Source organism: Nicotiana sylvestris, chromosome 10 (assembly GCF_000393655.2).
Source record: "Nicotiana sylvestris chromosome 10, ASM39365v2, whole genome shotgun sequence".
NCBI lineage: Eukaryota > Viridiplantae > Streptophyta > Magnoliopsida > Solanales > Solanaceae > Nicotiana > Nicotiana sylvestris.
This window is the reverse complement of record NC_091066.1, coordinates 103799977-103825693: the sequence shown is the minus strand read 5'-3', so window position 1 is coordinate 103825693 and position 25717 is coordinate 103799977. Positions and strand designations below refer to the sequence as shown.

At 37.5% G+C, this 25717-nt stretch overlaps 2 protein-coding genes across 3 annotated transcripts; one reads left to right on the top strand and one right to left on the bottom strand.

The window, feature by feature from the left end:
• Positions 1-4951: 4951 nt before the first annotated feature.
• Positions 4952-9407, top strand: LOC104247398 (uncharacterized). Of its 2 annotated transcripts, none has more exons than XM_009803410.2 (6): positions 4952-5685; positions 6948-6999; positions 7500-7589; positions 8398-8462; positions 8589-8804; positions 8877-9011. In XM_009803410.2, exons 1-5 carry the CDS (start codon positions 5041-5043, stop codon positions 8766-8768), a joined length of 1032 nt encoding a protein of 343 aa, XP_009801712.1. In that variant the 5' UTR covers positions 4952-5040; the 3' UTR covers positions 8769-8804; positions 8877-9011. The 2 variants fall into 2 exon arrangements, with proteins under 2 accessions (XP_009801712.1, XP_009801711.1); XM_009803409.2 differs by having other exon boundaries at positions 4953-5685; positions 8589-8756; positions 8877-9407.
• A 10729-nt stretch (positions 9408-20136) lies between these two features.
• Positions 20137-25505, bottom strand: LOC104247400 (anaphase-promoting complex subunit 8). Its single transcript, XM_009803411.2, has 4 exons — positions 25148-25505; positions 24737-25073; positions 20738-21988; positions 20137-20604 (listed from the first exon to the last, which is right to left on the bottom strand). Exons 1-4 carry the CDS (start codon positions 25231-25233, stop codon positions 20533-20535), a joined length of 1746 nt encoding a protein of 581 aa, XP_009801713.1. The 5' UTR covers positions 25234-25505; the 3' UTR covers positions 20137-20532.
• Between the last annotated feature and the right edge of the window lie 212 nt (positions 25506-25717).

Genomic DNA, 25717 nt, shown 5'->3' with positions numbered 1-25717 from the left:
AACAAAACCTCCAAAAGCTCATACAATGACCAAACACGACTCACACCATAGATTTGATACAGAGCTTAGACCCAAAATCGGCTTGAGACCAGAATTTCGAACGGAAAACCTTGCTGGAATCTCACGCATAAGTGTGTTCGGCGACCTTGACTAAAAACCTTTAGTTGAAGTGTATGTATTTTAGTGATGTTTTGGGTGTCTGTTCATGTGAGTTCCGGCGAGAGGATGGTGAAGGTTGTGTGTGTGTGTTTTAGCATTCAGGGGCCGTGAATTGCGGCTGTTAGCAGCTGCTGCTTCTTTTGAAAAATCAAGGGTCTATTGTGTGTTTTTGCTAGGCTTCTCGAAGAAGACGAAGCTTAGCTTCAAAATGAACCCCAAAAAACAGCCGATCTTTCTCTCTTTTTAGATTCAATTATATAGGGGTAGGGATTAGGTTAGGGGTATGGGCCTAGAAATTATGGGCTTAGTAATTATGGACTAGGTCCAAAAGCTAGGCCTAAAAAAGGATTGTTCGAGCCCAAATTTATTCTTTTCCCGCGAACGAAACTAAAATACGACCTCATTTATTAATTAGTCCTACTTAAGTAAAATAACTGTTAAAATAAGACTTTCCATTAAAACAAAACTTTTTATGGTATTTTTTTTCAAGATTAAAAATGACTACAAACATTAATGAAACTATTTCTTTTGTAATTTTCATTTTCTTATAATAAAATAAAGTAAAAGAGTAAAAATTATTTGAGATAACGATACTAGGCCTAAATTAAATATTTATGTGCTAAAATATGAAAATCTTGGGGAGGGTCAAAAATCACATGTCTACACATATTTGAGGACCAAATCCGCTTCTGCACCCCCAGGCCTCATGGGCCATTTCCGCATCTACGGACCTTTTCCCGTATCTGTGACCTCGTAGGTGTGGAATATTCATCGAACTTTCGCTCCCAGGCCATCTCCACAGACCTCGCACCTACGACGATCCCTACTGCACCTACGTGACCGCAACTGTGGTAACTCCCTCTACAGGTGCAATGACACCAAACTTAGCAGCAACAGGAACTCTCCAAGTCCAAGTTCCAATCCATTTTCGATATGAACCTCACCGGAGGTCCCCCCGACCCCGTATGAGTATACCAACAAGTTACAAGATTCATAATGGACCTACTCGAGGTCCAAAATCATATTAAACAACATTCATTTTTATTTGTATCATGTTTCTCTTTCTTCCACCAAGAAGAAGCATAATCAACAAGTTTAAAAAATAGCATAATTAAATTTCTTTACATCAGATACATTGTTAAGCTCAAATATTCTTTCCATTTGTATTTCCCATTCTAAAAATTCCTTGGGATCACTACTTCCTTTGAAAGTAGGAAGTGAAGCCTTGATGTTGTTAAGACCCCAATCTTCTTCATCTCCCCATCTTCTATCATGTTCTTTATTATGATAATAACCGTAATCATAAATATCATTCAAGTTCCTACCTTGATATCTCCTACAATGCCTTCCACCTCTCCCTCTAAAGCCACTTTATCCATTCCTCTTTAGTTGGACTCAAATTGATTCATCATAGTGCTCGCCGTAGTCCAAATCATCATCAAAGTTATTTTGTGTCGTTGTGGCCTAGGAAGTTGTTGTTGATTCTCAACGCTTGCTTGTCTAGCTTGTGATTGGCTGATTAGCCTTGCAATCAGTGGTGCGGTTGAAGTAGAACTAGTTTGTTGTGTTGTACTAGTTCTCACTTTTTGGTTAGGATTAGGTGACAAGTCTTGCTATTGGTTAAGAACGTTGACATGAGACTTGACCATATGTTTCATATTGTCAACTTTCATAATCAAAGCTTGTAAAGCCTCCCAAATGGTCTCATTGAATACTCCCTCCTTTGCAGTTGAAGTACCTTCAATATTTAAAGACACAATACTTACAAACAAAGAAAACAATTTAAAAAAGTCCTCTCCAAATTCACTCCCTTAGAGTATCCCTCAAAGATTGCACTTAAATTTTTCAACTCATGTATCACTCTTGTGCACTTGATTTTTAGGCACACACACTAAGAATCTGACCACTCAAGCATTTTACCACTCTTGGGTAAATATCCAAAGTTGATGTCAAACTCAATCAAGGCACTTTCAAGCAGTCCTTCCAAACTTCGGACGAGAATAGAATTTATGTGACTCAACAAAGAAGCTAAAAATAATAAACAAACAATGAAAATAAGAAATTAACAACGAAACTAAAGAGAAAAGCACAAAGAAAATTGGTTTGTAAAGAAAGTACAAACACAAATAACTAGATTAACTAACACAAACATGAACTAAATACTAAATGAAGTCTAGTTATGAATACAAAAGGAAGTTAAAAAGGAAATATATAAAAAAAAAAGTATCAAGCAGTATTCTTAGTTCTTTCAAGTTGTTCAAAAATGGTGGTCTTGAAATTTAGCACTAAATTCTTCTCACAAGCAGTGGTTAATCTCCTTGACTAAAGCTCAACACCACAATTCATAAATGCGTAAGAGAATTTCGAGTTGGACAATTCTAAGTTCCAAGAATTCCAAATTCATAGTGATATTCACAATCTCGATTTCAATAGCAACCATAGATTAGAATTCGGATTAAGGCTCAACTTCTTGAACTGATGTTAAACATATTCTTGAGATGATTCGCTCAAATTTTGAACCAGGCTTCCAAGTTTTAAAAAAATTCTAAATTTCACAAAATCATGAAGAGAGTTGAGCCCTTAATGTCACCACAACTTCGACTTTCGACAATGGTGTGCTTAGAACGTTTTTTTTTTCTCAACTTCAAGTTTGCAGCATCATGTATTAAACGGATTCAACTTGTGAAGGATTTACCATTTCAAACACGAACAATGAACACCCAAGACCGCATTTTCTTCTTCGTTTTAGCTCTCAAATAGCTTCAAATCTTAGAACTAGCTTCATCTCAAAAACAATTATCAATAGTTAGCAACACCAAATCGAAATTGGACCACAAATCTTCAATAATATTTCAGATCTGAAAAGTTTTAAATCCATCAATGGTGATTTTCTAGATTTTCTCGAAACAATCACCTATTCCAACTGGGTTTTACCCGTTTTAAGCTCAAATACTTCGCCAACTCAAATTCGAGAATAGAATTCACCAACAAAAAAGGTATTCCTGATCCAGAGATGGTTTTGATGAATTAAAAGTACAAAATAGGATAGAAACAGGGAAGAACCAAGGATATTTTTTATTTATTTTTATTAATTTCTGATATAAAATCAAGCAATAAACAAGAAATTTATAAAAACAAATCCATAGTTTATGCTCCGATACCAAAATGATACGAACGCGGAAGCAAAAATAACAAGAACACAAATAAAAAGATAGAAAGATAAAATTTAGCAAAGAACTAACTCGGGAAATTGAAAAATACTTGAAATCAAACACAAATACCCTTCAGTTTAAATCTTAATCAACCTCAAACTATAGGATAACCCTCAAGAGAAAGAATCCCCATAAAAGTCACCTTAAAGGTTTTCAAACAACAATGGAATTTATCCATAATACTCACTCAAGAAATTCTTAATTTTAATATCAAAATAAGCTAAGTCTAAAATGAGAGTCTTAAGGGCTATTTAAACTAGGAAGCTAAGTATTACAAGTATAGCCGTCAAATGTAAAGTAGCCTTTATTTATTAGCCAATCGTACATATAGCCGTCATGTTATGAAATTAGCTTTCAATTAGAATTCAAAGTGCTTCATGACTATCTAAATTGTATCAAAGTTTTAATGAGGCTATATACTAAAGAAGTTGTGGAAATGATATCAGGTAATCATTTTAGATGACTGTTATTTTAAAATTAACTAATGTGTCCTAAATTTTAATTTTTTGGTCCTCAAGCAAAGATTTTTAATTCAAATTTTCATGATAAGCTCAGCGCTGAGCCAGAGGAAGTGGACGTGGATGTGAGGCTTGAATCACAGGTCATCCCAAGTAGAGGCGGCTTCAAGTACCTTGGGCCGGTTATCTAGAAGGGATGGGAGATCGATGAGGAAGTCACACACCGTATTGTGGTAGGATGGATGAAGTGGAGGTTAACATCTGGAGTCCTATGTGACAAGAGAGTGCCACCGATACTCAAAGGTAAGTTCTATAAAGCGGTGGTTAGACCGGTCATGATGTGTGGGGCTGAGTATTGGCCTGTTAAGAACTCACATATCCAGAAGATGAAAGTAGCAGAAATGAGGATGTTGAGATGGATGTGCGGGCACACTAGGATGGATAAGATTAGGAATGATAATTTTCAAGATACGGTGCATGTGGCTCCCATTGATGACAAAACGCGGGAAGCGAGGCTCAGATGGTTCGAGCATGTTTAGAGAAGAAGCCTAGATGCCCCGGTAAGGAGGTGTGAGTGGTTGGTTGTGGAGGTCACAAGAAGAGGTTGATGGCGGTCTAAGAAGTATTGGGAAGAGGTGATCAGACAGGATATGTCGAGGCTTCAGATTTTCGAGGACATAACACTTGATAGGAAGATGTGGAGGTCGAGTACTAGGGGTTGTAGGTTAGGAGGTCTTGCCATACTTCGTACCATTGTGAGACTAGTCTGGTAGGGTTTTTGTCTAAAATAGCTAGTGACAATGTTGTGTTTTACTATTTCGCTTTTAAGTGCAGGACCTATTTACCCGCTATCGCTTTTGCTTTGCATCTTTCTTTTGGATTCATGTTGTTCCTACTTTTCCTATGATTTCTGTGGTGATACTAATATTGTCTCCTTTTGTCTTTTTTGTTTTCTTGAGCCGAAAGTCTTTCGGGAACAATTTCTCTACTTCTTTGGGGTAGGAGAAAGTTATGCGTAAATAATATCCTCCTCGTACCCCATTAGTGAGATTATTAGTGTATCATAAAATAATTATTGGCTAATTCCTATGCAGCAACCATAAAATGGCTATTTGTGTACTTCCCCAAAAAGGTTTACATTGAGGCCCAAACCTTCATATCAACAGCCTTTTGGTAGCGTCAACGGCGGTGCACCACCACTCCGCCGTAAGATGGAGGAAGAAAAGGCCGCAGCATACTACGACGAGCTTACACGGAAAGGAGAAGGCGCCGCAAAGTTCAAGCAAGGTCTAGGCTTTTCTTCAACTTCCAACAACGACGCCGTTCCCTCCCGTGGCTCTGCTCTTGTTTCTTCATCTTCATTTCTAAGTAGCTTTGTCAGAGCATCAAGCCCGTCGAAAACTACTGAGTTCGAAAAACAAGCTCAACTTCAATCCATCCAAAACAAGCTCAAGCTCAAGAAGAAACCCAAAGACGATGAAAATTACGACAGTAGCCTTTCTTCTAGGGTTTCATCAAAAGGAAAAAACAGTAGAAGCCAAAGTCCGAGCCGCGAAAGGCATTCGCGCCGGAGAAGTCGAAGTCCGAGCCGGACTTCAAAGCGCCGGAGCAGGAGCAGAGGTAAAGAGAGGCATTCCATACGCCGGAGTCGGAGTCGAAGCCGAGATGCTTATAGGTCGAATCGTCGATATAGGTCTAGAAGTAGAAGTAAAAGTAGAGATAGAGGTAAATATAGGGAAAAAGAGAAGAAGAGTAGAAGGAGGTCAAGGAGTGTGCCACCACGGGATCGAAGATCGGAAAAAGATAGGGATGCTACGGTTGATTATAGCAAATTGATTGAAGGTTATGAAAATATGGTAATTTTATTTCTCAATTTAGCTTGTGTGATTATAATTTTGTGCTATTTTTGCTGCTAGTATAATGCATTGTCAACGGCATTTATAGGATGAGGAAAAAAAATGGCATTTATAGGAATAGGCAGTATCTTTTTGTGGAGAATCACACTACTGATCAATACTGTGATTATGGCATCCAGATAAGGTAATTTTAATGTACTGTAGGGTTTTAACAAATTGCTGGAATGTGTAAAATGTGCGGATTTATGTGCACGCTTACACGTGGATCTGAGTTAGTATATAATGAGGTTGCACAGTCTCGCATTCTAATTCAACGATATAAAGTATTTCACAGCAATTGTTGAAAGGGAAGAGTGGATAATGTTGGCTGAACATGTTACCATCATGTTTTATGCTATAAGAATGACTACATTGCAGAAGTGCAGAACTTCAGATAGAATATTAACCAACGTTATCGTTTTCAGTAAGGGGTCGTTTGGTAGGGCGTATAAGAATAATGTTAAATAAGGTGCATTAGTAATGCAGGGGTTAGTAATGCAAGCATTAGTTATACAAAGATTATTTTTTATGCATTGTTTGGTGTGGTGTATTAAAAATTAAAATGCATTGCATAATTTTTAAGAAATTTAATTGTTTACAAAAATGCCCTCCATATTCTTTAACTTAAGGGACTTTAAGGATAATTTTGTCTTTAACCATGCTAATGCATGCATTAATAGCCTTTGTATAGCTAATGCCATGGTTTTCTATGCATTAGCTATACATAGGATAATACCAAATAGAGTGTATAACTAATGCTTGTATTAGTTATACATAGGTTGAAAAAGTGTACCAAACAAAGCATTACTAATACACAAAGCTAATGCATGCATTATTTTCTCTAACACACTCTACCAAACGACCTCTAAATGTGTTTAAGACTGATATACTTATAAATTTGCTGAAACTAAAGAAACGAGGAATCTTCTGGTTATTGAGCACATAAAACAGACAAATTGATTGCATAAGAGATTTTACCAATGCTCCCATATCCGTATATTTCCTCTAACTATTCATCTGAGATTTCAAATCTGTGAAAATGGACTGTAAAGCACCTATATGACTACCAAGTAGATGCAACTCATTTTTTGGATTGCTAGGCTGAAGTTTCTTTATTGGACTCTGATATTGTATCCTCTAAGATCTTCAAGTACTTTGTTATTTGTTATTGAGGCTGACATTATTTATTTGCTTATTTAATTTTTTGCTGCTACGTTGAACAGACTCCAGCCGAAAGAGTCAAAGCCAGAATGAAACATCAGCTTTCAGAAACTGGTATTTTCTTAATTTTTGTTTCTGCTCGTTTTTGTGTATGAAAGTGTTACTAATTGTTAGAAATTTCTTCAAATTGTGGATGCCTAATATGTAAGTTGGCTGTTTGATGTACTATACAATAGATACTAATTATGTGTATACTGCCTTATATTTAAAAAAAGTGTATACTGGTTCGTGAGATATTACCTAATTCTGCTGATAATTATCGGGCCATAACTCCTCCTATAAAGAATGGTAATAATAATGATGGGTTCCTAAAAGGAGAATCTGAGCCTGCCATCAGTACATGTAAGAGATGACAAAAGAAGTATGTCATAGAGCATATTGTTGCTTATGCGTTTATGCGAAGTAGCTATTTCCTAAGTTTTTGCTTTTCTTCTACATTTCTGTTCTAGCTATTCTACAATCTCAATACAAAAGGTGGAAGAGATTGTAGTTTGTAACTCAATATGAGTATGGATATAATTGGCATCTTGTATTCTTTTGTAACCTTTTGACAGCTCGAAAAGATGAAACAAAAGGCATGGGCTCTGGATGGGAGCGTTTTGACTTCGACAAGGATGCCCCTTTGGATGAAGAGGAGATTGAAGGTAAGCTATTTGGCTGCTATTGCTTACTTATGGACTTTGTCAAATTGAATCCTTTTCTATATCACTTGTTGTATGATTGTTATTCTCGCGGCAATAGGGCAGCATTAATATGGTAATAGGATGAACTGTACTAAAATCAGGTTCCAGGCTTCTTGGCCTGCTCTAGGAAAATCTGGATTTCGATACTGTTCCTTTATTTACGAACTAGTGGTGAATTTGCAAGTTATGTATATACTTATTTGTCTGGCTACTTGTAGCATGCTAGAATTCCTCAACTTGATGGTGATTTAAGGGATACAGTGTTTCCAATATATCAGCAGTCAATGTGGATGTAAGATGCCACGCTAAAACAACATTTAGGAACTCCAACAAAGATGTTTGACGGTAAAAGTTTGGAAAAGGGAGTACTGTTAGGTTATCCCTGCTCGTGAAGGATTTGTTTTCATTTCATCTAAAATGAAACTCATAATTTGCCTAAAGTGTGTTGCGGACCTTTCTCAATAAAACATCTTAATTTGGATGAGGTCAGTCCAAATAAAGCAAATGTACTATACTTTATACATATCACGTGGAGATATGGATGTGATGTCTGGTTTGTTATCGCGAAGCTGCTTTATTGCAGCAATTACATGATTATGTGTGATGTTTGTGTGAAACTAAGATGACTTCCTAACAGGGGCATAATGATATTTTTATTTGTTTCCTGTGGGCCTGTGGGAACCTTCCTTCTTGCTTATATCAATGTTTATGCAGACAGAAAGGTTCCTTACTATTTGCTGATACTGATAAACACTGTTGACTGCTTCAGCTGCAGAAGATGATGCTGCTTTAGTCAACCACATTGGCAAAAGCTTTCGGTTTTCTGCGGTGGAGGTATGTGCACTTTCTGTTTGTGTTATCATTTCCTTCTCATAACAACATGATGCAAATGGGCTCTGGTCATGTCAAAGGGAGAGCGAACTGATGTTCGTTCTGTTGTAAAATTTTGTTGATCTGAAGACTAGGAGGGAGGAACAAATCAAGGCTGCTCATGATGAGGCTATCTTTGGAGTTCCCTCACTTCTGCCACTTCCACCTTTCACCGAAACTGATTATGAAGCAGAAGAGGATAATGGAAAAAAGGACATCTCTGAAACTGCTTCTGCCACAAGTCTCATCAGCGGGCAGGTGATATCTTAAATCTTGATATTGCAGTTTGTTGCCCATTATTACACGGTTAGGTTTTTGCTTTTTATCTTGATTTTTTCTCCCATTGTGCTTACTCATGCTCGTGATATATGAATTTAGGCACTTGCAATGCAACAAGGTTCTTGGCGTGATCGTGCGCATAGATAATGAATTCGATGAATGCTTGGAAGATTTGTTAAAACAAAGTGACATGATCATGCTAATACTTAATTGATGACTTGATGCCAATGGAGGGGTTTTGTTTTTGGGCTCCTTTTAGATGGGTTGTCCCCGCCTGTCGCTTTTAAAGGAGCAAGTCCTCGTTTAAACCAGGCAAATTGGGATGGAGAAGGATATCTATAGAATTGGCTTTTCAGCTTTAATATCCATAGTAGGTACCTGTGTGTCTGTTCTAAGTTTCGTATGGAGAAACTAGCCTGTATTAGCTTAGAGCAAGAAATTCTGTAAATATTTTTCTTTGGTCTTCTCAACTTTGAGCTCAGCCCTTGTCTCTTGTTGTATGTGGAACGTCAACGTACTGCATTGGCCAGATTCATCTATCTATAAGTCAATTGGTTATGTAAGCACAGGTCAATATTGTGAGAATGCAAGGGAGAAAAATCTATTATTGGTATTTTATTAATTATAAAACAGTGAGCCTTATTTTTTATACAATATATATCATACTCCTATTCTACGTGAGAGTATGACTAATTCATAGTATGTACATAACTATCTAATACTCCCCTCAAGTCGGTGCACACAAATCATATGTATAGAGTTTGTACATATGTAACTAATACGAGGACCAGTAAAGGAATTGGTGAAAGTATTTGCAAGTTGATCATTCAACTTAACAAACTTTGGAGCAATATCTCTTGAGAGTATCTTTTCTTTGACGAAGTGACAGTCAGTCTTAATGTGTTTAGTTCTCTCATGGAACATCGGATTTGAGGCAATATAATGGGCATCTTGATTTTTACACAAGTTCCATCTTGCTGACCTCACCAAATTTTAAGCAAATTTTTGATCCAAATTAACTCATATGTTGCCACAATCATTGCTCGATATTATGCTTCTACACTAGATCGAGCAATCACTTTTTGTTTCTTGCTCTTCCATGACACCAAATTACCTTAAAACACAATATACAGACGTAGAACGTCTATTAGAAGGTGATCTTGTCCGGTCAGCATCTGAGTACCCAACAATTTGCTCATGACCTCGATCTTCAAACAATAATCCTTTGCCTGGAGATGATTTTATATATTGAAGAATGCATACAACTGCATTCCAATGACTATCATAGTGAGAATCCAGGAACTGATTTACCACACTTACAAGAAAGGAAATGTCACGTCTAGTCATTGTAAGATAATTTAATTTACCAACCAGAGGCCTATATCTTGCAGGATCTCTAAGCGGCTCCCCCTGTCCTGGTAGAAGTTTTGTCATGACCCAAATCGATGGGCCGCGACGGGTGCCTGAGTCCTACCTGTCAATCACCCCTAAGCATGCGTCTAGGATATGAACATGTATAACATCTGCTGAATTACGAAAATAACATACAAGAAGGAAACCTGCCTTCAAGGCATATATGCGTATACAGGCAGAATACAGTAGGCGAGCCAGTAAGGCTGCTATGGACAACTATACATCCAAAACTAAAATCCGACAAGGCCACATACAACCCAACTAGGCATACTGTCTACAGACCTCAAATAGAAACATAATTGCACCAAGACGGGATTGAGCCACGTCATATATATATATATATATATATATATATATATATAAATCAAAGCAACTCCGGATCAAGTGGAGCACGCCAACTCTCGATGATCAGGGATCCTAAGAAGGGGGGTCGTCAGCTTGCCTACCTGCACCTGCGGGCATGGAACGCAGGCCCCGTGAAATAGGGCGTCAGTACGAAAAATGTACTGAATATGTAAGGCATAAAAATTAGTACATAAAAGACATAGATGAAACATGGAATAAGGAAACACATCTTGAAATCTGAATAACTTTGTAAATTCTGAAACATTTATAATGTCATGCACGTGCATATAAATGTCGTGCCATGCATAGGTATGAGTGTACATAATATCATCAAGCCACTGAGGGCATCCCATCATATCGTCTCAACCACTGTGGGCAATAATTTTAACATATATCAGCTGATCAGGTGGTGGTGTGTATATAACGCCGTAACCTTTTCCCATATCCCATATACATATATTTACATATATACGCGTATATAACATCATCCGGTCATGGGTCAATGCACATGTATAAATGAGTGAAATGCATGAAAAATACGTAATAGTCTCAATATTCCTTTCGGATAAACTTTTTCAACTGTGTATTATTTTGAGACCCATGAACAGAAAATAATAATATTTTTCATGGGGAATCAAGAATATAGACACCCCTAGTATCTCTATGAATAGAGTAATTTATGAAAATTGTGCATTTGCTCGTTTCTTCAGTATAATTGGACCATGCCAAAAGAAAGAAGGGAGGGTCTTAACATACCTGTTCCTGGAATTATTTGAACGAATCTGCTTCTGCGAAATATGGACGAAATTCTGCTTGAATATCTTAAAATTTTGAACGAAATTTGGTTAGCTCTTTGAAATTCCAATCGAAATGTTACTAAAGATTTTGGAAGAAATGACTCTGCTGCTAACGTCTTTGGTTTGAAACCAAAGACAGAATGTACTTTTATCTAATGAATTCCTTAGTTTCCTAGATACAAGTCTTATTTTTAAAACTTGAATGTAATGTCTTGGTCATATTCATGATTAGTCATCTGCCAAAAGTGACTACTTAGTCATTTTCTATTTTGTGGTTTCTTACCACGTGGGGTGGGGTGGGATATTAATTTTTTTATCCACTTATTAGTTAATTAGGTAATGTCCTGTTACCACCGATAATTAATTATTTATCCGCATAATTTAAAAATTATTATAAATTACTTAAAATTCTATTTATTTTTAAAATACTTCATATATACTTTATATATTATATTACTGTGGTCATATGGTACATTGAATGGTATTAGTTCATAATTATCGGGTATTATCGCTCGGCCCGTATTTTATTCCAAATTGTCCGCTTTCAACGAAACTTGCTTTAATGCGTGTACCCCTTTATCCTTCATTACATTTATTTATCGCTTGTTATAAATAGCGTAAGCACGTTAACGTCAAGATGATCTCATCCCCGAGTCTACGTCTAACTGAAAATGAAATTGTAACGTACGAAAACGCGAGATGTAACATCCTTCCCCTCTTAGAAACATTCGTCCTCGAATTTTCAACTCCCCGTGATCCATATAACTTTGGCAGGGTCTCCTTTGTAACAACACTACTACCAACTCTCCCTGTAGAAGCTTAATAATTTAACGCCACATCGGACCATAATTATCAATAACAACAATGGCCTCACATGACCAACGACAATAACTAACACAAGAATTTATACACGTACCTTATGATTATGACGTCTCAGTCGGACCCTTCTCTGGAGGAGGAAATAGGTAGGGATATTTAGACTTCATGTTTTCCTCGGCCTCCCAAGTCATTTCTTCCACATTGTTGTTTCTCCAAAGTACTTTCACGAATGCTACCTCTTTTTCCGTAGCTTGCGGATCTGTCGGTATAGGATGACAACCTAAACTTCTTTGTATGATAAGTCTTCTGTAATCTGTACATCATTCGTAGGCACCACTCGGGTAGAATTGCCAATGCACTTTCGTAACATAGATACATGAAAAACCGAATAGACAGACTCCAATTCTGAGGGCAATTCTAACTCATAAGCTACTTGGCCCACTTTCCGAATGATACTATAAGGCCTAATATACCGTGGGATAAGTTTGCCTTTCTTGCCAAATCTCATCTCACCCTTCATAGGTGACACCTTTAAGAATACCCAGAATCGACCCCGAACTCTAAATCTCGACGCCGCACGTCAGAATATCACTTCTGACGACTCTGAGCTGTCAATAGTCGATCCCAAATCAACTTTACTTTTTCTATGGCTTGCTGAACAAAGTCTAGCCCATGTAATCCAGATTCTTGAACATCGACCCACCCTATAGGAGACTTATACTCCCGTCCATAAAGAGCTTCGTATGAAGCCATCTGAATACTGGAATGGTAGCTATTATTATATGCGAACTCAACAAGCGGCGGATGATCATCCCAGCTACCTTTGAAGTCCATTACACAAACTCGTAGCATATCCTCCCGTGTCTGAATAGTACACTCAGTCTGTCCGTCTGACTGGGGATGAAATGTTGTACTAAGACTTACTTGAGTCCCCAATCCATTTTGGAAGGACTTCCAGAAGTTAGCTGTAAATTGAGCTCCTTTATCCGAGATAATAGATACAGGGACACCATGCAGTCGTACTATCTCCTTAATATAAAGTCTTGCATAATCCTCTAAGGAATATGTAGTCCTAACGGGCAGAAAATGGGCTGACTTTGTAAACCTATCAATAATCACCCATATCGAATCGAACTTACGATGGGTATGAGGTAAGCCTACAATGAAGTCCATATTTATTATTTCCCATTTCCAAGTCGGAATCTCCATAGCCTGCAATAATCTACCAGGTTTTTGATGCTCAATCATAACCTGCTAATAGTTAGGACACTGAGCAACAAATTCTGCTATATCCTTTTTCATTCCGTCCCACCAATATACTTCCTAGATGTCATGATACATCTTTGTTGCTCCTGGATGGATAGAATAACGAGAATAGTGAGTTTCTCTCATAACCTGCCGACAAAGCCCTACAATATTAGGCACTCATAATCGTCCTTGATATCTGAGGACCCCATCTTCTGTAATTTCAAACGACATCTTCTCCTTCTGAAGGTGGTATCTCTATAATGAACTAACACAGGATCCTCGCACTAGTGTTATTTTACTTCAGTTACTAAAGAGGATGTTGATGTATCCTAAAAAGTAATTCCAACGTCACCTGAGTCCAGTAATCGAACTCCAAGACTAGCTAACTGATGAACCTCATAGGCTATTTCCTTCTTTTCTGGCTGCAAATACGACAGGCTACCCATAGATCTACGACTGAGGGCATCGGCAACTACGTTTGCCTTCCCCGGTTGGTATAAAATATCAAGGTCATAGTCTTTAAGTAGCTCCAACCATCTCCTTTGACGTAGATTCAATTCCTTTTGCTTGAAGATGTACTGGAGGCTCTTATGATCCGTATAGATATCAACATGAATACCCTACAAGTAGTGCCTCTACAACTTTAGTGCATGAATCACTGCGGCTAACTCTAGATCATGGGTCGGGTAGTTCTTCTCATGCTTTCTTAGTTGTCTATAAGCTACAACCTTACCATGCTGCATCAACACACAACCCAATCCAACGCCTAAAACGTCATAGTAGATAACCTAACCATCGGTCCCTTCTGGGAGTATTAGAACCGGTGCTGAAGTTAATCTGTCTTTCAATGCCTGAAAACTCCGTTCGCAAGCATCGGTCCATTGAAACTTAGCCCCCTTCTGAGTTAACTTACATGGGTATTATAATCTTTTACAATTCGGGAACTTCCCCTTTTCGAAGGCCCAAACTTCATCCTCTATTTATCACAATTATGCCCTTATTCCACTACTAGGGCATCATTTATACCACTTGTGTCACGACCCAAAACCGATGGGCCGCGACGGGTGCCTGAGTCCTACCTGTCAAACACCCCTAAGCATGCATCTAGGATATGAACATGTATAACATCTGCTGAATTACGAAAATAACATACAAGAAGGAAACCTGCCTTCAAGGCATATGTACGTATACATACAGAATGCAGTGGGCGAGCCGGCAAGGCTGCTATAGACAACTATACATCCAAAACTGAAAGCCGACAAGACCACATACAACCCAACTAGACATACTGTCTACAGACCTCTAATAGAAACATAAATGTGCAAAGACGGGACTAAGCCACATCATAACCATATACATACATTCATACATATATATATATATATACACAAACATATCGTACCAAAATCAAAGCAGCTCCGGATCAAGTGGAGCATGCCAACTCTCGCTGATCAGGGATCCTAAGAAAGGGGACCGTCAACTTGCCTACCTGCACTTGCGGGCATGGAACGCATGCCCCGTGAAATAGGACGTCAGTACGAAAAATGTATTGAGTATGTAAGGCATGAAAATTAGTACGTAAAAGACATAGATGAAACATGGAATAAGGAAACAAATCTTTAAATCTAAATAACTTTGTAAATTCTGAAACTTTTATAATGTCATGCACGTGCGTATAAATGTCATGTCATGCATAGGTATGGGTGTACATAATATCATCAAGCCACTGAGGGCATCCCATCATATCGTCTCGGCCACTGTGGGCAACATCATCAACATATACCAGTTGATCAGGTGGTGGTGCGTATATAACGCCGTAACCTTTTCCCATATCCCATATACATATATTTATATATATATATACGCGTATATAACGTCATCTGATCATGGGTCAATGGACATGTATAAATGAGTGAAATGCATGAAAAATACGTAATAATCTCAATATTTCTTCCGGATAAACTTTTTCAACTGTGTATTATTTTGAGACCCATGAACAGAAAATAATAATATTTTTCATGGGGATTCAAGAATATAGATATCCCTAGTATCTCTACGAATAGAGTATTTTATGGAAACTGTGCATTTGCTCGTTTCTTTAGTATAATTGGACCTTGCCAAAAGAAAGAAGGAAGGGTCTTAATATATCTATTCCTAGAATTATTTTAACGAATTTGTTTCTGCGAAATATGGACGAAATTCTGCTTGAATCTCTTTTTTTGAACGAAATTTGGTTAGCTCTTTGAAATTCCAATCGAAATGTTGCTAAATATTTTGGACGAAATGACTCTGCTGCTAACGTCTTTGGTTTTGAAACCAAAGACAGAATGTACTTTTATCCAATGAATTCCTTAGTTTCCTAGATACAAGTCTTATTTGCTAAGACTTAAATGTAATGTCTTGGTCATATTCATGATTAGCCATCTTGCAAAAGTGACTACTTAATCATTTTCCATTTTGTGGCTTCTTGCCACGTGGGGTAGGGGTGGGATATTAATTTTTTTATCCACTTATTAGTTAATTGGGTAACGTCCTGTTACCCGGTAATTAATTAATTATCTGTATAATTTAAAAATTACAATAAATTACTTAAAATTTTATTTATTTTTAAAATACTTTATATATTATATTACCGTGGTCATATGGTACCTTGCATGGTACTAGTTTATAATTATCGGGTATTATCGCTCGACTCGTATTTTATTCCAAATTATCCACTTTCAACGAAACTTGTTTTCTTTAATCCGTGTACCCCTTTATCCTTCATAACACTTATTTATCGCTTGTTATAAATGGCTTAAGTACGTTAACGTCAAGATGATCTCATCCCAAAGTCTACATCGGTTAAGTGAAAAAGAAATTTTAACGTACGAAAACGCGAGATGTAACAAGTTTAGTATTTCAGATCCCTAAGAGTGTCAACAGGTCTACAGTTTGTCAGTCTTGTCTCCTCAAGAATGTCTAAGGCATACTTCCGTTGTGAGATTACAATATCTGAGCTAGATTGAGCGACATCGATACCTAGAAAATACTTTAATATGCCCGGATCCTTAGTTATGCCAAACTCCTGAATAAATGTGCCGAACTTACCAAACTAGGCTCGAGGAGACTGCTTTAGACCACAAAGGGACCGACGTAACCGACATACAAGACCACTAGACTCTCCTAAGCAACAAAACTAGATGGTTGCTCCATATAAATCTCATCCCCATGGTCATCGTGAAGAAAAGCATTCTTAATGTCCAACTGATAGAGATGTCAATGGTGAATAGCAGCAATGGATAGAAAAAGGCGGATCGATGCTATTTTAGCTACGAGAGAGAACATATCACTGTAATCGAGCCCAAATATCTGAGTATACCTTTTGGCAACAAGACGGATCTTAAGTCGATCAACCTGTCCATCTGGATCAACTTTGACTGCATACACCTAACGACAACCAACAGTCGATTTTTCCAAAGGAAGAGGAACAAGCTCCCAAGCACCACTCATATGTAAAGCAGACATCTCTTCAATCATAACATGTTGCCACCCTGGATGAGAAAGTGTTTCACCTGTAGACTTAGGGATGGAAAGAGAGGACAAAGATGATACAAATACATAATGATGTGATGACAAACGATGGTAACTTAAACCATATAATTGGAATTAGGATTAAGTGTGGACCGTATACATTTCTAGTGCAATCGGTTGACTAAGAGAGGAAAAGTCCGTAGTATTAGAAGGGTCAGTTGCAGGACGTGAATTAGCTGGATTTGATGCTTGGTGCGGACGATGATGATAAGTCAAGAGTAGTGGAGCTGTAGAAGGTTGAACTAGACTAGGTGGTAGAGCTGCAACTGGAGTTGTAGGTAGTGAAGCTAGAGTTATAGAGGAAGATGAATGGGAGATAGTGACTGAATATCCAGAAGATGGAACTGGTAGCACCTCCGAAATATCTAAGTGATTACCTGAGCCTGTGAAGTATGATTGGGTTTCAAAGAAGGTAACATCAGCGGACATCAAGTACTGCTGGAGGTCAGGAGAATAGTATCAATATCCCTTTTGTGTTTTCGAGTAACCCAAAAATACACACGTAAGAGCATAAGTATCTAACTTATCTTTTCTTGTAGTAAGGTTATGAACAAAACACGTGATCCCAAAGACACGCGGTGGAAGAGAGAACAAAGGTAAGTGAGGAAACATGATAGAGAATGGAACTTGATTCTGGATAGCTAAAGATGACATATAATTAATAAGATAACAAGATGTAAGAATTGCATCTCCAAAAAATGCAACGGAATATGAGATTGTATGAGTAGGGTACGAGTAGTTTCAATAAGATGTCTATTCTTTCTTTCAACTAACCTATTTTGTTGGGATGTGTACGGACAAGATATTTGATGAAAAATCCCATGAGAGTTCGTAAACTACTGAAATAGGGAAGACAAATACTCTAGGGTATTATCATTAATGTGTGGATAGAAACCTCAAATTAATTTTGAATTTCAGCTTGGAAAGTCTGAAAAATCAAAAACAACTCAGACATTTTTCATCAAAAATATCCAAGTGCACCTAGAATAATCATCAATGAAACTAATAAAGTAGCAGAATCCCAAGGTAGAACTGACCTGACTAGGACCCCAAACATCTGAATGGGCTAAAATAAAAAGGTGACTCTACTCGATTATCAAGACGCCGAGGGAAATGAGAGCGGGTATGCTTACCGAGCTGGCATGACTCACACTCTAGAGTGGACAAGTAAGATAAATCACGTACCATTTTCTGAAGTTTTGACAAACTGGGATGTCTCAACCATTTATGTAATAAATCTTGTGAATCAGTAACAAGACAAGTTGTTGAAGGAAGACAAGATGTGAGTCCATGTGATTTTACAAGGATAAGGTAATAAAGTCCATCTGATTCATGCTCAGTACCAATGATCCTCCATGTACTACGTTCCAGTATAAAAACAAGGTCATCAAGAAATAAAATAGAGCATTTAAGTGATTTGGCTATGCGACTAACAACTATGAGATTAAGAGGACTACCAGGAACATAAATAAAAGAATCTAAAGGTAAGAAAGGAAGTGGACTTGCTTGACCTATTCCATTTGCCATGATTTGAGACCCCTTGGCCTTTATGACTGTTGGTAGAGATTGAGAACATGAAATAGTAGTGAAATGAGATTTGTTACCATAAATATGGTCAGATGCACCTGAATCAATGACTCAAGAATCAGAGGTTGAAGATTGGGAGACATAAGATACGCTACTATCTATGGAAGCTATCTCTGAAAATGTATGTTTACATGCTTTGCACTGAAGGAACTCAATGTAATCCGGTAAAGAAACCATCTAGATTGAATTTATATATGGGATCCAATAGATTGTGAGTCAAAGGCTTCTGATATGAATGCCATTATAATGTTTACGCCGGGAAAAGTAGAAATTTTCTATGAATTATTGTTCACACCGGAGAAAACACTGTTCACGTCGGAAAAATATAAAAGTGGTTAGAATTTGATTTAAATTGGATGGGTAGGCTCGGAATTGCAATACGATAACACTATCCAAAAAAAGGTTTTCCAAATTCTGGCTAGAATAGACCGCAGGTGCCGCCGGAGGCAGATCTCTGACAGGCGCGTGGGGGTGCGTGAGTGGCTCTTTTCAGGAGGATCTTTTTGGGGTTTGGCCGCCTCTCTCTTGGAAATCTTGTGGTGGCGTTGGATTTCGCACAACACTGATAATTAGTGACTCTGACGCAAACAGTCATTTAGGTCACTGAAAAATCGCATTGTGACTGAATTCTTTCTTCATGTATGTCGTTGGAATGACGCACAACGATCTTTTATCACCGATGCTCTATACCATGTGAGAATGTACGGGAGAAAATGTATTATTTCTATCTAATTATAATACAATGAGCCCTATTTATACAATACATATCATACTCCCATTCTACGTGGGAGTATGCCTAATTCATATTATGTACATAAGTATCTAACAAATATAATGTTGACAACAAATTGCAATAATACGTTCTTCATCGAGAATCAGATTTATCTAACAAAAGTTCGATCCATACTGGAAGAGTAGTGGATTGCTTAGTAAAACCTAGTCAGGTTTCTTCCTTGAAGAATACTGTAACCCTTTGTTACTTATGGGCTTGCACTGGATAATCAATAAGTTCGTTCCTTTGTTACCTTTGTTCCGCGCATGTCAACCATGTATGCAGTTATACAGTAACTCGTTTTAATTGGCAATACGTAAGTTAGAGTTCTTGATTGGCATAAACACAAGATGCCTTTTTAAGTATTTTTATGGATAAAATTGGGTCACGTCATTTGGTGGTATTCGCCTTCGTTTTTCTAAGATCTCTTCCTTTTTTGGAAAGATTCCGGTCTAGTCTTGAAATGGCTTTAGACTATTTGATGGATAGCCAGAAAAAATCACTCTGCAACTCCAAGAACAAGATAAACTTGTTTATACTGCTCCATTTCATCTTTTAAGCCATCTGCGATCTTTTCCTCGGTTAATTTGTTTCAAATTGCTTAGTTCATCAGATGATTAATTCATAATAAACTGATGATAAGTGTCTTCTTTTTCAAAAATTTATGTATAAATATCTGTCTTTAGCTCAAGTCACTTTATATAAGTTTATCATTGAATAGAGATATCCCGTGGCCAGAGTTGGTCATGCAGCAACAACAAAAAACCTAATATAGTCTAATGAGTGGGATTTGGAGAGGGTAGTGTGTACATAGACCTTACCCTACCTTGAAGGTAGAGAGATTTTTGATAGACACTCGCTCAAAAAGATGAAAAGAAAGTAGTAGCAAAAACAATAAGAAAATTAAGCAAAGGAACAACATGTAATAATAGAAATCTACCATTAATAGAATACAAGACTAACACTAATATTCCTGGTATGGGAAAGAAACACTTTCGACTACCTACTAGCCTTCTACCTTAATTTTCGGCCTCCACACCTTCCTATCAAGGGTCATGTCCTCGGTAAGTTTAATGATACCTTTTGCTGTTCCGCGTGACCTCCCCAAGCTTTTCAGCAAGTTATTGACAAGCATGAACACACTCTCCAGTGACCTTACACATGACAATTTCTTTCACAATACTGCAAAGAGAGAAGAAACTTAGGGTGGAAAATGCTCAACATCCATTTCATATCTTATTCCTCTGAGTAGACTCTTTGCTGTTTCCTTCTCCTGCATCAATAAACAAAATAGAGCGAGGGAAGCAGCTAAAAAGTTTGTTTACATGAACTATACATAGGCAATATTTTAACTTAAACACTGAGTTATTGACTCTTAGTCTAATTAGAAACAAATATGAACTTACTGGGCCAGAGTAATCAAGAAGGCGGGTGCAATAAACCTCGGCTTCTTCAAACCTCTTTTGAGTCTTATAGTATCTAGCAAGGAACATTAAGGCTTCAACCATGTTTGGACCTTCTCGTTCTTCAGCTTCCATCCTTTCCAAATCCTTCTTGTAGTAGAATGCTGCTTCATCAGAACGGTCAAGTTCAGCATGCAGTTTTGCCAGCTGGTGAAGAGCAATAGCTTCTCTATCATTACAATTTGCAGCCCTTCTGTAACACTTGATTGCTTCTTCAAGCATATGAAGCTGTTCTGTCTCATAGCATTGGGCCATTGCAATCCATAACCGAGAATCATTAGGCTGCAAGAACACTGACTTCTTAAAGTAATTAAGGGCATAATAGGGCATTCCCATCATCTCATATGCTTGCCCTAACCCATACCAGGCTCGATAATCACATGGGTTTATGTCCACAGCCCGCCTATAGGCATCAACTGCTGCTGGAGTGTTTTTCATCTCAACATACTCATGACCCATAAGTGTCCAAGCTGACAAATAATTTTTGTTTAATTTGAGGGCCCTCCGAAAATACATGACCGACTTCTCATGCTGCCCCTTCAAACTGTAATAGTTCCCAACAATGCAACAAGACTCTGGTCTGTATTTATCAGTCAAGAATACTCTGTGTGCAAGATAACTTAAGGCTGAACAACATTCCTTGGCATACAGCACATTGGAATACATATCCATGTCTTCAATCCTGTAAGGGTCATTTCTTAGAAGTTCTTCAAATATAACTTCCACTTGTTCAAATTCTCTCAGGCTGTACTGAGCTTTAGCGATTTGGGCCTGGACATAATTGCTAAAGCTGAAAGTTCCTTGCAAGTGCTCATATTTTGCCAATGATTCATTGTGCAAACGGAGTTCTTGGTACGCACTGGCTAGGAAGAAGTCTTTCATCCAGTGGTTATCAAGATTCAGACTCTTCAATGTCTCAATTGTAGTGCACAATGACTGCAATTCAGACCAAGCACTCCAGTTCCAGGGATAACTATTTACTGACTCGACAAGAACTGACCGAGCAAGATTGTCACTGCCTTTCTGCTTAAGAACAAGTCCGTACAAGTAAAGACAGAAGGAGTCTATTGTTCCATTTTTGCGAAGTGCAGACAACTCTCGCTCAAGAGAAACCAGCTCCTTGTTCACAACATCACTTTTGCCTAAGGGTCCCTCAAGTTCAATTATCTCTTCTTCTTTTCGCTTTTCCCCGGCCTTCAGGAAGAAGCAAGAAGCAGAATAAGTATCAAGGCTCATCGGGTACATTTCACGATAAAAAGGAATGGAATAACGCTACTTCAGGTTGTATTCTTTTCATACATTTGTAGAAGTTTGATAACATCTGAGAACCAGACTAAGATGAGATTTATTCAAACGGTGGCACTATCATTTTCAAAGCAAAACACAATAAGCAATCGGCAAACCATCAAAGGCCTCCGTCTTAGAATTGAACATAGATAAAGATTTGATACCTACTCATCCTTATCTCTTTTCTAAATTACTAACTCAAAAACTTGATTAAGGAGAAGATTGAAAAAGAGAAAATTGGAGTGCACTACCTTTCCTCCCTTTGACCATTTTCTGTTACCAGTTGGGTTAGGAATGGAGATTAAGTAAAGGTGGCTAAGGGCTATTACATTTGTATTGGTCAGGATTTGCCTCAAATAGCTCCTTGTGCTTCTATTTTACGACAGACTTTGCCAAAGATTGGACATTCAGGAGTTAGTTTGAGTCACTATATAGTTAACACTAGATTATTACTACTGATTATTTTTACAACTGTTTACACTGGTTGATTCTTGAATCCTTGAGCGAGGTTAATCATTTGGAATAAGGAATAAACAAAAGTAAATCAAAACATACAGATGGGAGGAGTGTCAACATAACTAAAATATATTCAAATATATTTCTGGTCCAACAGCAGCACTTATTGGGCAAGCTAAGAGATAAAAGAAAAGAGACAAACACCATTAAACATTTCATAGTTTGATGTGAATTACAAGTCTAATAGAGATACTTAGACCCAAATCAGCAAACTTTCGGCAGTTACACAAGAATGATAAGATGCTATACTTCAGATATGTGACTTAGAAGTAAAGTTGAAGGAAAGCTGTTTAAAAACGTGAAAGTACAGGAAGCTACAGAAGACCATTCACCCTCCGTCCTCCAGCTTGGTGAGGGGTAAGCCAAAGAAACGAGCAAAGGAGAAAGAGTCATATATAGCCTCCAAATGCACTAGTAAGCCAACATGCAGCAAGATAAAGGCTCCCAAAAGCCTAGCAATCTTTTCTTAAAAAATTGAAGAGATAACACACAAAGAATAGAGCTTTCTAAATGGTGGATTTCTTTCTTCTTTAGAGCCATCCAATCTAGAAACAGAAATGCCAACTTTCCGTTAAAAGAAAGTTCTACCCGCATATAGTACCAGAATGTTCTACTACTTTTATACTTCTCTATTGGACCTTTCCCTTCCTTCTTCCTTGGAGACTAAATTAAATGGCAGATCTGACATGCTACCCCATCAAACACACATGAAACGTATTCTAGAGTTTATCCGGATGCGAGTGAAAGGTCAAAGATATGAAATACAGGGAGGGAAGACCTTACATACATTTACTTATAGAGTGAAACTATCTTGAAGGAGATTACACGATTCAAAATCTTGGAACATTAGTAAGACGAAAAGATATTAGTTTCTCACTATCATTGAGATAATTAGTTCATAACCCATCTAGACACTATCTGAAACTGCAGCTTCTGTTATTCATGGAATGAATGACACTGGATAAAAAAGTGAGTGTTAAAGACTTCAATAATGAGAGACACCACTTTCTTTGAGAGTACCAAGTGAAGAAAATCATTGTTGGTTCCGAAGTTATTTTCTTTACTTCACCTTAGTAAGTAAACACAAACATAGGAGAGTTAGGCACATCCACATACATATAATACCTAGAGAATTCATGAGACAAAAGAGGACATAAGAATTCGGTGATTGACAATAAATTTTGGATCTCTCATACTCTTTTCTTTCAAAGGTCCCTTTAACACCTTAGAAATGCAATGTATTCTGAAATAGTGCAAATCATAATTAGGTAACAACACAGGAGCATTTCCTAGCCATAACTTCTCCTAGACCATCCATTTACCAATCAATGTGAATTATACAGGACGCGTTATCCAAAAGGCAACTATCTCAAAAACGAAATTCTCCAAGCTTTAAATGACATAACTGTCATTGGTTTTGTTAACGCGACTTCTTGACTTGACTCTCAAAATTTCCTTAGCTGAAATTTGACCAGTTTTGAGTAATATATTTGAATGCACTCCACTTGACATTACTATTTCATATTCACCAATTAAAAATTTCATCTCTTTTATTCAAGTAACAGCATACTCTTCAATGTTAAACTAGTGCCTTATAATGGGAAAACTCTTAACAGCTAGTCCAATATCGGATTTACTCTCTAACTGATCAACTCACCAATCAACCAGCTACGCCTCAATCTGAACTAGTTGGAATCAGCTATATGAATTCTCCTTTTCTTAAAATTAAACTATTTTAGTCTTGTACATGCCACACTCTCTTTCTTTATTCAAGCTTGAGACTGATTTTGCTTCACAGAATTCAGATTACACAAAGTTAGCAGATTTATCCTCTTTGTTATAATAATGAAAAGGAGGGTGGATGGAGAGACCAAAATTGAGCAGAAAAAGATAGATTGATACTCTCTCAGTCCCAACTTACGTGATGGAATTTCCTTTTTAGTATGTGCAAAAAAAATGATACCTTTTATATTTTTAAACAATTTAACTTTAAACTTCTCATTTAATTTATAGCAAACAAATATCTATAGGCTATTTTAGACCATAAGTACAAAAATCATTCTTTGTTAGATTCTGTGCCAATGGAACACCATCACATAAAACTGGGACGGAGAGAGTAAGAGGGTCAGATGAACAAACCAAGTAAAGAGCATAACACCGCAAGAAGATAGCTTTTTTGCTAGTCTGGTCGCGAAGCACGTGAGTTGCACGCCGGTACTCACGACAATCAAAGTAGGACTTAGCAAGCAGGTAAAAGTCACTGTCAATGGCGGTGTCGCTGCCATCATCCTCCAACGCCACCGATGGGGTCGATACATAAGATGTACCGGCCACCGGTGTGGAAGTGAAAGAAGTAGCAGGTTCTGTGGCTGTACGGAACCGGCGACGAATGCTGGAGCTGCCACGCTGGAATCTAGTGTGTGATGGCGTGTACTTTGTTGGGTCTTGCTCTATTCCCACTAACTGCTCTGCTGCCCTGTTTAATAAACCAATTTTCCATCAGAAATAATTATACATACCTCAATGAGAAAATTAGGGTTTAGGGAATACCATTTGGAGGCAAAGTAGAGGCAACGGTCGTTGAGCTGACGGACAGCGGCTCGGAGCTCGTTTCTACAATTTTCTTTGATACCCATTTGATGTGAAAATTTTCTTGTAATTCTGAAATTCTACATACAAAATTTGAGGAGGCGAGGGTAATGGAACAAGCCAATTCGTGTAACAGAAAGATTACTTCGCCGGGATCTACACCGGTTTAGTAGGAGAGCCGGACGACGACAAGATTGCCGGAGCGCCGGTTGACGGCGAGGTCGTGGAAGGAGTGGGCTGCGCGGGTTGGAGGTTTTTTGAAAACCAATGTACTACTGCGAGGTGTTTAGCCTAATTGTATGATCGTATTTGATTGAACCAAATGAAAGGGAGCATTATTTCTAAAATTTGTGGTTTATAAATTATAATTTTTTTATAGCTAATAATTATCTTATTAAAGATAAATAAAAAATTTAAAGTTAAATTATTTCTAAATTTAAAAATATATTATTTGAAACGAACTAAAAAAAAGAATATCACATAAGTTGAGATAAAGAAAGTATTATTAATAAATTATTACAATAAAAGTGA